At 41.3% G+C, this 15,765-nt stretch overlaps 1 protein-coding gene across 2 annotated transcripts in view; it reads left to right on the top strand.

Annotated features, from left to right (window-relative positions):
• The window catches only part of lingo1a (leucine rich repeat and Ig domain containing 1a), a 92,709-nt gene extending 77,288 nt beyond the window's left edge, over positions 1-15,421 (top strand). For both annotated transcript variants that reach the window (XM_040163078.2, XM_040163077.2), the window contains one exon: positions 11,532-15,421. In XM_040163078.2, the coding sequence (XP_040019012.1) occupies positions 11,544-13,391 (1,848 nt within the window). In that variant the 5' untranslated portion in view covers positions 11,532-11,543 and the 3' untranslated portion in view covers positions 13,392-15,421. The remainder of the gene's footprint in view (positions 1-11,531) is intronic.
• The last annotated feature ends 344 nt before the right edge of the window (positions 15,422-15,765 follow it).

The raw sequence follows: 15,765 nt of genomic DNA, 5'->3' as shown, positions 1-15,765 counted from the left end.
ATGCGTCAACATGAGCTTTTTATTTATTTATGTAATAGTAGTCATGAAATGACTGACGATAAAAGTGGAAATTACTGGATTTATTGATTAGTTGTCGTAGTTTGGAGAAGAAAAAAAAAGTGAGTATATTCAATTGGGAAAGACATCTGTCTTAAGCTTATATATCAGATGCAAAGTGCAACAAATCCCATTATTTCTTCATTTATTTTCAATGCTGGTGAGTGTCAATGGCCCGGCCTATTTCACCGGCACGAAGGCAATTGAATCGATAACTCAGCAGACTGTAGCCTTCGGACGGTTCATTTACATCAGTTTGCATGGCTCAACAGAAGCCATTTTGTTTGCATATACAATAAGGTGATTCATTTTTGTTGAAGTAGGGATCCTGAGTCACTGTTTGGCAATGCGAGAACAAACACTGCATGCATTTAAAATGCGTCGTTGTTCTGGGTCCATTGTCAATATAGGGTTAGTTAGTGTCGAAAGTCAGCAGATGAAAGTCTGGGTCAACACATTAAAAAACGTGCCCGTGTACTCTCGCCATTTAAATAGCAGGTGAACGGAAAGGCCTCCGCGATGTACCGCCGACCTATCGTTAATGGTTTGGAAGGTCAAATCTACCAGACCTCTTGACAGTTTCACATCAAATTAGAAAGGAAAACCAAAAAAACATTTGTTTTGTTGTGGTGCTGAAACAGAATCTGCATCGGAGCTTTGTTTGTTTAATGCAACTGATTTTGGACAAAGCACTAACGTGTGTCAGTGATCCGTGAGGGACACAGCTCACGCAGTTTCTTACAAGAGGCGTACGGTTATATTTTTATCTTATGTTTATTCATTTTCTCCTAATGCTAAAACTGTTTTTTGATTTGCTCTTCCTTCAGTGGCTACTTTAGCAATGGGTTAGGGTTAGAATGAGACAATGGCCCAATGTTGCAATCGGGATTAAATGGCTTCTATTTTTTCTTTGGTCTGTGAAAACGTGGCAGTGGAGACATGCGAAGTGGTACATCGTGCGCTGGAGGAAGGTCTTTGAGACCGCGGCTTGATTGTTGCTTTTGTTCGTTTAACGCCATTGTGCCCACTTGAAAGGAAGGTTGTCGCCATTCAGGATCCGACGGCCTTGCGAGGCACATGAAAGTTTACTCACTTAATCGTGAACAAAATGTTGTTATAAAGACTCCTAGACTAAAATAAATGTAGAGAGGACTTAGAAACTCAATGATATGCATTAGCCGATAGTCATTATGTTCACGAAACATTAAAAAAACTTTCCTTTCAATTGTACTCAACTTGACATGAACCATTTCTATAATCTTTTAGTTCAGTTATGTACAATTGCTTTTGATGCCTTGACACAAACGTGTTTGGTTGCGTTGTTGTCGTGTCTTATTTCACAGAGGGTCATTTTTACAGAGATATGGGTCGCTCCATCAAAATATGAGTAGTGGGGATAAGATGACGTCACAAAAGCATCCCTGTTGTTTTGGATCTATTCTGTTTCCTCCTCAGCAGCAGATGACAGCATCGTTCCCCCGTCTGAACCCAAAGCACATGTGTGGCATTTTCTGTGTCGGGGGTCACCTCTCCATCTACTAATTACAGCTCATTTCCCTTTTAAAGGCCACACTGGGAGCTACAGGGCCAGCTGAGCAAAGGGGACATTTTCTTCGCAGCTCTGGGAGGATGCCAGTCACAATTAAAGACAATATGCACGCTGTGCCCATCGCACCCAATAAGATACTGCTTAACCGAGTCATCAGGAAAAGTCAAGTCATGTTTCCATGTGGATTCAGGAACAATTGCACGCCTCACGCTATGCACATATATGGACGAGTTGAGATAGTGGCGGTTCCATAAGCCGCTGTAAGAGCTCGCTGCCCACCAGCGCACAGCTCACTGTCAAATTCACTCACTTCCTCTAAAGGAAGAACATATTCACTCACAAATTGAGTGAGAACAGCGACATGTTTAGTATCCCTCTTGCAAAATGGTCTTTTAACCTCCCGGGCACCATTGAATTAATTTAGTAGAGATATTCAGAATAGCTTATATATGCAATTTTAACATTTTCACCTTTCAAAAACAGATCATTTCTCAATTCAACAGCTCTGATTTCCATAAGTGGCGTCATTCTTAAATGAAATCAGACAGCATTTCTCAGCGAATGTCTATGTGCAAGGGAAGAGGTAGGTTTGATTTAGCTGCATAATATTAACTCATCACTCATGAATGATTAATTCGGAGCCAAAATGGGGATTATTTAAAGAAGTTTAGATACTGGAGGGATGCGTGAGAGAGTTGACAGAGGCTGAATTCCCCACGTTCTTCCTTTTGGGGGATGTGAACTTCGACTGCTATGACAAAATATATTGTCATAGCTATCCATACAGAAGGTAATGAAAATAACCGGTTTAACTCAATAATCATGACAATTACTAGTTTGACAGAGATGGATGATCTCATGAGGAATGTTTTTTGTGGCTGCGTGGGGGGAAACAAGGGGGTCCTTCACTTTCTGAACAACAGCCTGTGAATTCATTACAATAATGACGAGTCTTCAGTGTTTATTCTCTTATGAGAAGCTTGTGGGTACAATAGGCAAGAGAAGTATTGAGACTTTCATTTTGGATCCAATGATATTTAATAACATTTGTCATAAAAGACAAATATGAATTATGTTGGACTTTTAGTTGTTAAACGGACAGTTTTTATTTTTGCATAAGCCAAACTTTGAAGAGTGAAAAATGTTTGGGGCCATTTTCATTAAAAATTAACCGATGTAGGAACATTGAGCAATATTAAAGTCTGTTAATACCAAGAGATACATTTGAACTTTGATACCTGTCCAAATTCAAGAGAATTTCAATAATTACGAAGTAATTCTTTTGGTTCAGATTCACCAGTTGATAACTGAATCTTGTTGTGCAAATAGTGATTGCTTTCATTGAATCAGTCAAAACCAGTCAAAACCCCCACCAAATATTTAATTTGAATGATAAATTATTTTCTCAATGTTGATTCTAACTTTTTATTAATGAATCACATAATTGATCATTTATCAAACCTGTTGTCTGTGTTCGATGAGGCAACTTATGAAAAACTCATTACAGCAGATGTGAGAGCCTTTTTCATCATGTCATCAGTCAAATTTGATTCGGATTTAGAAACTAGAATAACTTGGAAAAGGTTTCTGGCAAATTGGTTCTTAATCTTAATTAAGCATCTCACTGGGTCTCTCAATCTCGAAATGAACCAGCTAGATTCTGTTACGATGTGCAAACGGACCCAAATGAAACACGCAGGACCACCAAGGTTTCTCTTAATCCAACAGGTGAATTTATTTTCTCCGGCAGGACAAAAAACGCAACAGGAGACAAGTAAATTGTGAGTGGCTGAAAAAAGGAAACCAGTGGCCACGGCCACGTGATGACGGGGCCGCGACCGTGTGCTCCGATCCGTAATCACTCCGAAGGGTAATTCTGCCGCTGCGTGACAGGCAGGCAGGCAGGGGAGCTCGGCTGTGACACCCGAGGCTCCACACAGGAGCAGGCAGGTGCTCAGCTGATCTCCGTGGAACGAGCTGGCGACCTCTTCAGCCAGGTGAATACCTGAGGTTCTACGCTGGACGGCAAGAGTGAAAAACAAGCAGAATCACACAGGACTGAAACAATAGAACTCACAGAGCCGAGATACCGGGGTGGTTTAACGGACTGACTGACAGCTGGGCCGAGGAAAGCTGGGATAACACAGCTGTGTCAATGGAGGAAGGCGCGGCACTGGGCGGGACTCTGAGGACACTACTGGGGACACAGAGGGGGAAACACCAGGGTTGGACAGGAGTCCTCACAGGTTCACATCCATTCTGAAATATACACCCCTATGTGACCTCCATAGGTTATCGCTCCCCCTTCACCGAAAGCCGGGTCTGTCGTGTTGTCAGCGTTTCCAGTGTAGCAGCGAGTGATCCTCAAGAGCACCAAAGGCCTTTGTCTCCGGCTGCGTTCGGGAAAACAGTTCACGTGTAACCGCGTACCGTCGTGACATAATCACCGCAATGCCTTGAAGGCTGTGTCAGCAAGTTGTCCCAAACCCAAAAGATCAGGCCTCAGTGCCTGTCGGTGGGGGGGGGGCGCAATATGGGACAAAGCAACACACAGACAGGCAGAATATTTCCACAGCATCTGTGTGTGTCTGTGTGTGTAAGAAGCAGCCCTCCTGCCTGTGAAGCATTTTCTTTTAGCCCTAGGGGGGGAAATAGGAAATCATTGTTCACGATCTAGCAGAGTTGCTTTCACTCAAAATGTACTTTAGCTTCTGTACAAATACGGCCGAGTGTTATCTACTCAGTATTGCATAGTTAATACGACAGTATTAAAGGAACCACGCCTGCTACATATTAAAGTAACTATATGTAGTTTGTTTATGGATTTGGTACAGGCATTTTTTAATATTGCACGCACGCACACCCCCTCCCCCTGTGTCTTCTTGGCGGAGGCTTAAAACAGGCTCCTGATTGCCTGTGTGATCACCAACACCTGGGAGGGAAACTCAGCGACACCTGGGGTAGTACCGCCCCTCCACTACCACGCCTCTTGGTGGCCCTCACCTGGCTGTCTCTAGCCATGTGGGGCACTGCTCACCGACTGGGCCACCACAACACACACACACACACACACAATGTAAAAGCATATATAGGAAACTTTGGTTATTCTCTCTCTTGTCATCCGACTCCATCGTCATCCACCACTTTCATTTATTACCCAATATCAGTGGAGAAATGTTTAAGTGTTTTAAGCCGGCATTCTAACACCCAGCAACTGGTTGCAAAAAGTCTATTTGTGAAATGGTCTGTGAGAAAATGACAGTAATTCTGACTTGATTTATTACCTCAGTAAACATCACTAATGACATTCCCATCACCTCGGCTGTACTTTGGGTATAGAGCCAGCCAGCAGTTGTTACACACCTAACCAATGCGGTTAACAAGGTACACAAGTTGAACCGGCTAAATGTCTGTGTTTAGCCTTGTCAGGTACGGCCACAGCATGTGTTTCAGCAGAAGGAATGGATAGTGTAGAAATGAACTTGTTTCATCGTTGTCTTGCTTTAGAATCAGCAAATTGTCATCATTGAATCGGGATCATATCAGCAGATGTGACAAATTTCTTAAAATAAAAAAAGGTAAAAAGAGATTATTGCTAGAGAAATTAATTTATTATTTTTTTGCAAGATATAATGTTGTGCTACCGTGGACATGCAGGGTGCATTATAATTAACTGCTAAAATGATGAGCTCGATCAGGTGTGTAAAGCAGACAAGCTATTCTAAAACCCACATTATTCAACTGACACACATTATACAGTAGATATTGTAAAAGGTTGTTGTGTTATACCCCAAACAGACAAAGAGTTTGGGTTTTGGGGGGATGGGGCTTGTGAAAGGACAATTCAAATCAATTAATTTTATTTTGTACAGCCCAAAATCGCAAATTTGCCTCAGAGGGCTTTTTCAGTCTGTACACACACTGTGTACCACAGCAGGTGTCAGGACCACGGTCCAGAAGGGACTACGATATAAGAAGACCTGCTAGAGGAGAAAGCACAAACAACTCCGGGAAAGACGCTGAATTAGTCATGTGCATTAATAAAACATGGATTATTGTAGAACGAGAGCGTGAGAGAGGAGCTCGGTGTGTCCTAAGAAGTCCCCCGGTAGTCTAAGCCTGTAGCAGCTTAACTAAGGGCTGGTCCGGGCTAACCTGAGCCAGCCCTAACTATAAGCAGTATCAAAGAGGAGTTTTAACCTTTATCTTAAATGAGCCGAATCTGCCCCCCGAACTGAAAGTCGAAGCTGGTTCCACAAAATAGGAGCTTGATAACTGAAGGCTCTGGCTCCCATCCTACTTTTTAAAATAGCAAGTAACCAGCATCTATGGAGCGCAGCTGCCTTGTAGGGCAATAAGGTGTTACAAGCTCTTTAAGATAAGACGCTGCCTCACCAGCAAGTGCCTTGTAGGTGAGGAGAAGTACCTTAAAATCTATTCTTGATTTAACAGGGAGCCGGTGCAGAGAAGTTATTACAGGAGTAATATGATCCCTTTTCCAGTTCTTTTTCTTAGAGTGGGTTCTCATAAGTTGTCCTGATTACTGAGTCCTTCCAAAATCTTGCATCCGCTTTATAAAAGTCTGATATTCTGGAGGCTTTTTCTCTGTGAAAAAACATGTCTCCTTGAGAACCAAATATGAACATGATTCTCTGAACAGAGCCGGGGAGACGAGGCCAATGAGTTGTATGAAGATGGAACCCCGTATAAGGCAAGGCAAGGCAATTTTATTTGTATAGCACTTTTCATACACAAGGCAGACTCAAAGTGCTTCACATTATAACATTTCATACAATAAAGTGAAGTAAAATGCAGGAATTAAAAGACAATTAAAAACAGCAAATAAAATTATAAATTAAAATCTTATTTCAATTTAAGTATAAGGAAACACAGGACCTCTTTCAAATATAACACAGCCACGTCGGTAAAGAGCTCAGCCAAATCAGCAGCATAGGACACATTTGTAATGTATTCAGAGTTACCAAAATGATTAGAACAGTGATCCCCGGTGGGCCGGCCGGTCCAGACCGCACCACAGAAAGATTTTGGTTTTTTTTCTATTTTGAAAATTGACCGGATTCTCTCCTAATTATGTGCGGTCGTCTCTCTTGGCATATTTCCCAAGCATCACCAAGCGCTTTTCTTCACGTTTACAATTGTTCTCCTACCGTGCACGGCAGTTTCGCCCACCAGCGAACATGAGTGCGCGACTACTACACCCCTACCCCCCCCCACCCCCCATCTGTCGGTCCACCCGCAACATCTACTACCGCCCCGTTATTTCGCCAGACCTTCTTGCCCGGTCCGCGAAATATTGTCTGACATAAAAACGGTCCGTTAGGTAAAAAAGGTTGGGGACCACTGGATTAGACTACAGATCGAAATGAATGCCACTATCATCAACACGTGAAAATTTGACAGTAAGCCTATATAGATGAAGTGAAATCCCACTTAAGATAAGTCCAATATATGTCATTTGCAAACATAAATATAGTCTAAATTCAACCAAAACCAGTTAACCTATGGTTATAACTCTAAATGAGCACAACCTAGAACTCTCAATAGTCACAGCAAATGGTCACAAGCCTAAAACCATGTGGTCAGCAGTCCACATGGTTTTAGGCTTATGAACCCTTAAAAGTCTAAAGTTAGATGCTCTGTTTCAGACATAAGCAGACCTTTTTTAACAAATCCTTAAATGTCAAGTATGTGGGTACCTTTGAAGAAAATTTGCAAGTAATCTTGATGAAGTTGAGTTTCATTGTTGCGTTTGCAACAAGAGATACAAAAGGATTGAAGTGTTGCTGAATATTTTGAATATTATGTTGGATGTTATATAGTCTGTGCAGATATCTGCATTATCGAGAGCTGCACATAAAAGACTATCGACGAGTGCCTTGTTAGATATAAACCTCCCTAATTCAATTACTTGGTGGCTGTGTGGTGGGATTAGACATCAGTGAGCAGAGAACCTTCACACAAACATCATTTGACCCCTTTTGGAGTTGAAGTTCAGGAGGAACATGTCAACAGGTGTCATGGCAGAGTTCAGCACAACAGCTGGCCCCTCGATTGGAATTCTGTACCTTGTTGCAGCGGCCGGCTTCTTCGCCCGGATTAGGGCTTTGCCGTCCATCTGTCGGGCGTCGGCTTACATTTAAGCCCCGCCATTTCACAGGCACAACCACAGCGTCCAATCTCACCAGGCAGCTCAGATTCTCAATGACACGAGGGTAACCTTTCCCTCCAAATTCATCCCGGCGACATTACAGCACTTTGAAAGTTCACACTCGCCTGGTTCGGTTGGGTTTAGCCAAAGTGTGGTTGTCAATCTATGTCAACCCGCTATTTTTTAAACAGAATCAACCATTAAGAATCTTATATAGTATATAGCAATAACTGAAAATAATGTTAGTGTATTAGAAATTAACACAAAAAATAGGCACACTGCCCCACTACGGGGGATATTGATAATTGTGCCAAATGCTTACAACACAACTGTCCTAGGCCATGTAAACAGTAACAAGTGCATCAATTCTCGCAGCTGGGTCCATTAGGGATTTGCCCTCCAGCTGACCAAGCAGGAATGGGCTTTAAAGGCTTTTAACACTTTGTGCTAGAGTTAACTTCAGCATTATCTTAGGGATTTCCCAGAAGCTTACAGGTATTTAATCAAGGTGTTTGACAAGGCTCAGGAGTGATGTCTTGCGACAGGCAGACGAAAGCTTTGGGGGATGCGTGTGTAGTTACAATACCTGTTCTGACATCGTTTTGATTGTGCTTCTTGTAGATAACTAAATAATAAACGGTGGCTTGATCTAATGTAAAACTGCAACTGTAACAGGCAATAGCAATTAGATTTGGACTCAAAACGTTACATTTTTCTACTAGTGGGTCCTAATTTATTCAGCGCCAACGTCATTCGTCTCCTCCACCGCATCCTTTTCTTGAAGCACGCCCCCTCTCACTTCACCTCGATTAATGTAATTCTCCGGGCGCTCACTCGCACGCTGATTGGTATGAAGAACTGTATTCAGACTACATGCCTGGTAAGGAAGGATAACACCAGATCATTAACAAAACAGTGCCGCAAATGTTCACTCGATGTCATTCTTCATCTTAATGTGTTGCTGTCTTCACTTGTTTCCCTTATTTGCTGCTGAAGCCATAAGCATCAGAGCTACCTTGTTTTGAAGGGTTGTTTGAGCACTCATTGAGAGGCCAGACTGGGGTCCACAACCGGCTGAAGTTGCAGTTTGCAGACTTTGAGCAACGGGGGATTATGATTTTATCATTTTCTTAATTGGGTTTCCGTGTCAGTGGTAATAGGGATGGACATAATAGCATATCAATGACATATCCAATATGCAATAGGCACATGATACATGGTGACGGATGGAATTGAACTTGCGATAAGGCCGGTCCTTCTTGTGCGTCTTATCATGCTATCCACAGACCCCACACCACTCCATCTCAGTGCCCTCAGCACTGATCAATGTGGGTTAAGGAATAATGGTTAACAATGGCTGAAGGCAGAAAGCTGCATCATCTCTTGGTTTCACTTGATTATAGATCGTATCATCAAATCTCCAATCTGAACTTCGACCTCAGAGGAAATAAGAAATTGAGTCAAGTAATTCTAATCCATGAATCATCTTTTGATGAGTGTGATGCTGTTCGTCCGCGGGTTTAGTGGGAAAATGTTATTGGTTGTGACCACAATTGGAGTAACATGTCCCCCCGTAATTAACTGTCAACAATCATACAACCATAATGTCAGAGATATTTTCCACTTTACTCTACAGTCCCTGTCTGTCCTGTGTGATATGGTCCATGAAATCAAGTGAAGGGCCAACGTGTGCACTATCCTTCTTAACAAATGCTACACATTGCTATCTAATATTAAAAGCAAATTTAAAGCCGTACATATTTTGTCAACATTTTACATTTTTAAATAGTTTAAACTTTTAAAACTTTTATTCCTTTATTTTTAAACTAACCCATAGCCTTATATTTTATTTGATTCCTCCTGCACTGTTGTCTTGTCGTCCATTGTCGTACTGTCTGCTGTTACGCACCAACCGCCAAGTCAAATTCCTTGTATGTCTGACATATTATGGCAATAAATGTTTCCTGACTCCTGATTCATAGACAAGTGTCCCCAGAGGCATGTCTTTGTGAGTGTGAAATGGATGTGAATGACATGGTTTCTACTTTTCTTTTCTTGCACATTTGCATTAAGTCTTTTAATGCATTAAGAATTTGAATCCAACTGTACATGCTTTAATGTTGAAAATCATTTCCTTTAACACTAGGGATGGTAAGCTAGAGAAACTAGAAAAAATTGTTTGGTTTACGTAAATAAAAATGATTTCAATAAAAAATGAAAATATATATCTTAATTTAATCTACTTTATACTCAAGCCTAATATTTTATAATTATCATCAAATCAAAGCATCAATTATGCTCCCACGTTCTATTCTATTTAAAATAAAAATTGTACCATAATGGATGTTTAAAAACAACGACGCATTTTAAAAAGACACAATCATTTATTAATTACATTGCTAGTGGAAGGGGTGGAGGCATGCTAACAGATGGCATTCGAATTTAAAGGTTTGTTTTCTGCTCTAAAACCCTGTATTTAGTTTTCTGTATCCAATTCCCTGTTGGTGTATGGTCTATATTTTATCGTAAAGGATTGCTCGAGTCGAGAGTTTGCAACAGCTCATACATCATGCTTGCCACCATCCCGGGGCGGGGGGAGGGTCGCTGAGCACTCAACAGCATGCACAATGAGTGTATAGTGCAAGATGTATGCACATCAGTGTCATTAGTTGGGATTCGATTATTTTTTTTTGTATCATTTATAGGGTTGGGTACCGGTTCCTATACGACTGGTAGGTCTACCTACTGTACTGAAACGTAACGCAGATTTCGGTGCTTGCTTTTGGTGCCTGAGCCGATGTAAAACTTTATTTACACAGACGGTAGAAAAACGATATACTCTCGTGCCTCATGCAGCTTGTCTGTGTTGCACCTGCTGCAATCATGACGTCAACAAATCGAGACAAACAAGGGGCGTCAATCCAATTTTAGTTCCTGCACAATGAGCATACATCTAAAATTGAATTATTAATATTTCCCAAATTCCAGTGAACAATAGGTACACAATCTCTTGCAGAGGGGGAAATCTAAGTATACTGTAAATAATTGATATGTTGTTGATAGTTTGAAGTTAAAAAGCCATAGTTTGAAGCCAAGTGTTTATTTATTTCTATTTACAGTTTTGTTAGTAAATAATATATTGTTCAATTTGGCATTAAAAAAACCTTTCTTTTTTGTTTCAATCAGTGTTTTTTGCGTTCTTTTAAAGAAAAGTATCGGTTTAGGCACTGGTATCGGAAAAAAACCAAACGATACCAATCCCTAATCATTTAGATAATTTCTTCCTCTCTCATATCACATATATAGGTTTGCTAAAACGCAGTGCATTCACAGCAGTTAATTGCATTTGAAATACCCATTGAAGCTTGTGTGCAGAAAAGTGCTAGATGCAAAATTCAAACCTGTCAGCACTCTCATTTATGGAAGCACATGCCACCTCTATTCATCTCGTGTGTGAAGCATGAATATCACAGCGGGATTCATATTCACTGTTCTGTTCGGAATTGTGTCACGCCAGCAGGGGCTCTTTTTTGACACTTATTTTTGTTGAACCAACCAAATGAACCAAATGGCCAAAGGCAATAGTTTTAATGTACGTTTACACTGCTTGGCTCCACTTCCACCACGCATGAAATTGCTAGATTCATGAGAGCATTATTTGTATGAGGAAATTCCTTTTGTCTAAAAAAAAAATGGCAAAAGTGGATGTAGTAATTTCACAACTAAATATTTTTCCTCTTTTCTGTGTTTGCGTAGGTAACCGATAAGATGGCGGCCAGGGAAGCGACTGGGCACAGCTACCTGGTGGCTTGTTGGCAGCCCATTCTGATCCTGATGCTGGGTACTGTGCTCTCTGGCTCCACCACCGGCTGTCCATCCCGCTGCGAGTGCAACGTTCAAGAGCGCTCTGTGATGTGCCACCGCAAGAAGCTCATGACAGTTCCAGAGGGCGTTCCTGCAGAAACAAAACTGCTGGACCTCAGCAAGAACCGCATCAGAACCATCAACCCTGACGAGTTTGCCATCTTCCCTAACCTGGAACACCTGGAGCTCAGTGAAAATACAATCTCCACTATTGAACCTGGAGCCTTCAACAACCTTTACGGCTTGCGGACATTGGGTCTGCGTAGCAACAAGCTTAAGCTGATCCAACTTGGTGTCTTCACTGGCCTGAGCAATCTCACAGAGCTGGACATCAGTGAGAACAAGATCGTCATCCTGTTGGACTACATGTTCCAGGATTTGTACAACCTGCGATCTTTAGAGGTGGGTGATAACGACTTGGTTTTCATCTCTCACCGGGCTTTTCATGGCTTAAGTAGCCTCGAGCACCTGAGTCTTGAGAAGTGCAACCTGTCCTCTGTGCCAACAGATGCTTTTACCCACCTCCACAGTTTGATCACGCTCAGGCTGCGCCTTCTCAACATCAATGTCATACGGGATTATTCCTTCAAAAGGCTCTATCGGCTAAAAGTCTTGGAAATAGCCAATTGGCCATACCTAGATACAATGACTCCAAATTGCTTGTATGGATTAAATCTGACCTCCCTGACCATTGCAAATGCCAACCTGACCACAATTCCCTATGTGGCCTTGCGGCACTTGGTTTATTTGCGCTTTCTAAATCTTTCATATAACCCCATCCATACCATTGAGGGGAACAAGCTACATGATCTCTTGCGTCTGCAAGAATTTCACCTGGTCGGGGGTAGACTTGCAATGATTGAGCCCTACTCTTTCCGTGGTCTGAACTACCTGAAGATTCTTAATGTATCTGGAAACTCTCTTACTACTTTGGAGGAGTCTGCTTTCCATTCAGTCGGAAACCTCGAAACCCTTGCCCTGTATGACAACCCTCTGGCCTGCGACTGCCGACTGTTATGGGTTTTTCGGCGACGCTGGAGACTGAACTTCAACAGGCAGCAGCCTACCTGCGCCTCCCCTGAGTTTGTCCAAGGCAAAGAATTCAAAGACTTTCCGGATGTCCTGCAGCCAAACTACTTCACATGTCGCAAGTCCAGGATTAAAGATCGCAAATCCCAGCAGAAATTTGTCGACGAGGGAGCCATCGTTCATTTTGCTTGCCAGGCAGATGGAGATCCCGCCCCACTGATAATGTGGCTGTCCCCGCAGAAAAAGTTCATCACCACCAAGACCATCGGGAGGCTCTCTGTCTTGCCGGATGGCACCCTAGAGGTCAGATATGCCCAGATTCAAGACAATGGTACATATGTGTGTATAGCTAGCAACGCTGGAGGAAACGACACCTCTCTTGCTCACCTGCACATTCACAGCTACTCGCCTGACTGGCCACACCAGCCCAACAAGACCTTTGCCTTCATCTCCAACCAGCCCGCAGAAACCGGTGCTAACGGTACAAGAGCCAACGCCCCTTTCCCCTTCGATATAAAGACGTTGATCATTGCCACCACAATGGGCTTCATCTCTTTTCTCGGTGTCGTCTTGTTTTGCCTGGTGCTGCTCTTCCTTTGGAGCAGAGGTAAAGGCAACACCAAGCACAACATTGAGATCGAGTATGTGCCACGTAAATCAGACGCTGGCATGAGCAGCAGCACGGTGGATGCGCCTCGCAAGTTTAACATGAAAATGATTTAACGGAGCTGGTTTTGGACACAACAAAAACAAGACAAATGGAAAAGAGGACATTTTCTTTACCCAATTACAAAACAGTGGATCCTGGTCTGTTAACAATTTTTTTTTGAATGAAGCACTAGGAAGGAAGGCAGTTCTTGACTTAAACAAATGAGAGGGAACAAAAGCACATCCACCGCTATGAGCTATCGTTGGCTCCTACAAGGCCTTTAGGGCATTAATTGGAAGTCAAATTTCTCATAAACGGTTCATTCTCCTGTGGATTTATACTGGGAAACATATATCAGAAAAGAAAAACACGAGGGGCAGACCATAGATTGGCCATAGCTGTTTTGTGTCTGTATCTTTAATTTAGTGTTTGTTCTATTTTTTACTGCCAAGGTTAGATGTCAAGTTAAGAGTGAGATTTATATGGGTTGATGAGCACATTTATACAAAGTTGATGCATTCAAACAACTTCACCATTATTATATGTGCTCCAAATGGTCTGTTTTCTTTCCTAAAGTGATGAATAATGTTGCTGTAATCCATCAAATGTAAAGTATGTCTGTGTCACAATACCTGATTTTATAAAAAGAGGCATCTCCCAGCAGTTTGCAGAAATACTTAACATAGTGTGGCACAAATATGTTTCGAGGAATACTGTGTACTATATAAAACTGGATTTGAATCATTCATCACAAATACATCCAAAACAAGAAAGTACAATGATGAATAATGTTTACATCGGTCATTATGTAACGTGAAATGTGGAATAAACAAATGCAAGTGCTCTGTAAATGCATACACGGAGTGATATACAAATACATCTCTTTTACTATTAATCAAATTCATACAACTGTTTGAATAGACAAACACGATTTGAGCAATTGGGAAATTATTTAATGAAACATTTTGCGTCCAGTATATTTTGCGCCCAGTATAGGACAACAGTATCAGTGTCGCTCATCCATAATTTTCATATGTAACCCATACAGGGCCCTCACATGGATGGGGGGCATGATGCAGAAGGCAATGTGAGATGCTGCTGTTAAAAGAATAAATACAGCATCTATCCTGCGGCTTTACCCTTCCAAAAAAATGATTGACATTGATACATTGGTACAACAAAACCTTTCAAAAAATAATATGAAAGGAGTTATTTTTTTGCTCAACATGATTGTGAGGAATAAAAGTTGTGGTGCCCACACTTTTGGGATATAATGTGCTCCTCAAGCTGTAGAATAATTTCTTTGTTGGTTATTGTTTCTTGACTGTTTTTTCGAGATCAAAGATTTATTTATGGCGATGCTCCCCTCGTTAAAGCCATGGAAATACTACTTTACAGGATCATTTCCAGGTTGGCTATTCCCAGTATATGTGCAATGTTTGTCAGGGGAAAAAGAACTGTGCATAGTACGCTCCTAGTTATTCCTGCATATAGAACCTGAGGTCACAGCCTTTCCTTTTCAAGTTCACACTGTGGACAGCTTGGCTTTGAGAAAGCGTGTGAGGAAAAGTTATTTATGATGGATGACATTACAGACGGCGCAGCAACGGGATGGAAGTCTGGACAGAATATGCAGATGGTTGGAGTGACACAGATGGTTTCACCCGTGGAGCAATTCGAAGCAGCTTTGGTGTAATCCGTTTTGCATCAAGGAAGAAGAAAAAAAAAAATCCTTGTACATGGCTCATGGTTCTCCCTCCTGCTGATAATGAATGCTCTCTTTGTTCAAAGTGTGGCTACTGTACCTAGCCTTTTTTGATCCTGAGTGACCACAGGATTCAGTTTTCTTTTGGTTCCTATTATTCCTTTTTTTATTTTGACCCCAGGCTAAAATTAAAAATCTAGTCCAAGCCAACTTTTTACAAAAAAAATAAAAAATAAAAAAGATACAAAAAAATAAATCTATGGAAAATACATTCAAATTGTTCTGTGCAATAACCGTAATATGCAGATTTTTTTTTTTTAATTAACAAAATTTTGTTGATGTTGAATTGTTGAAAATATGGTATGTTGTATTAAACAATCTATGGACTTTTTAAACAAATGATGGTCTTTTCTTGATTTTTAAATTAGCAGTACAGATGCATGTGTTGGGTAGCATTGGTTTGTACCAATGTCACATGAACTGCTACTCTGTTGCTGGGATAAATGGCTGTGAAAACTCATTCATAGTATTGTAGAATTATGAGTGCATTATCTATAGAGTGATGTATGTGAAAAATATAGAATACTTATATTTCTAACATCACAGGAAGTTAAGCTTACATTTTTTATGATGATGCAGGGCGTAAAGTACTTTAATATAATGTATATCTGTGTTAATTACTTGTTTGCTATGTATTTACAGTATACTCTTTCACTTGTTTTGCTTATAAGCATTTACCAACC

Source organism: Gasterosteus aculeatus, chromosome X, assembly GCF_964276395.1.
Source record: "Gasterosteus aculeatus chromosome X, fGasAcu3.hap1.1, whole genome shotgun sequence".
NCBI classification, from domain to species: domain Eukaryota; kingdom Metazoa; phylum Chordata; class Actinopteri; order Perciformes; family Gasterosteidae; genus Gasterosteus; species Gasterosteus aculeatus.
This window is presented reverse-complemented; position numbering and strand designations above follow the sequence as displayed.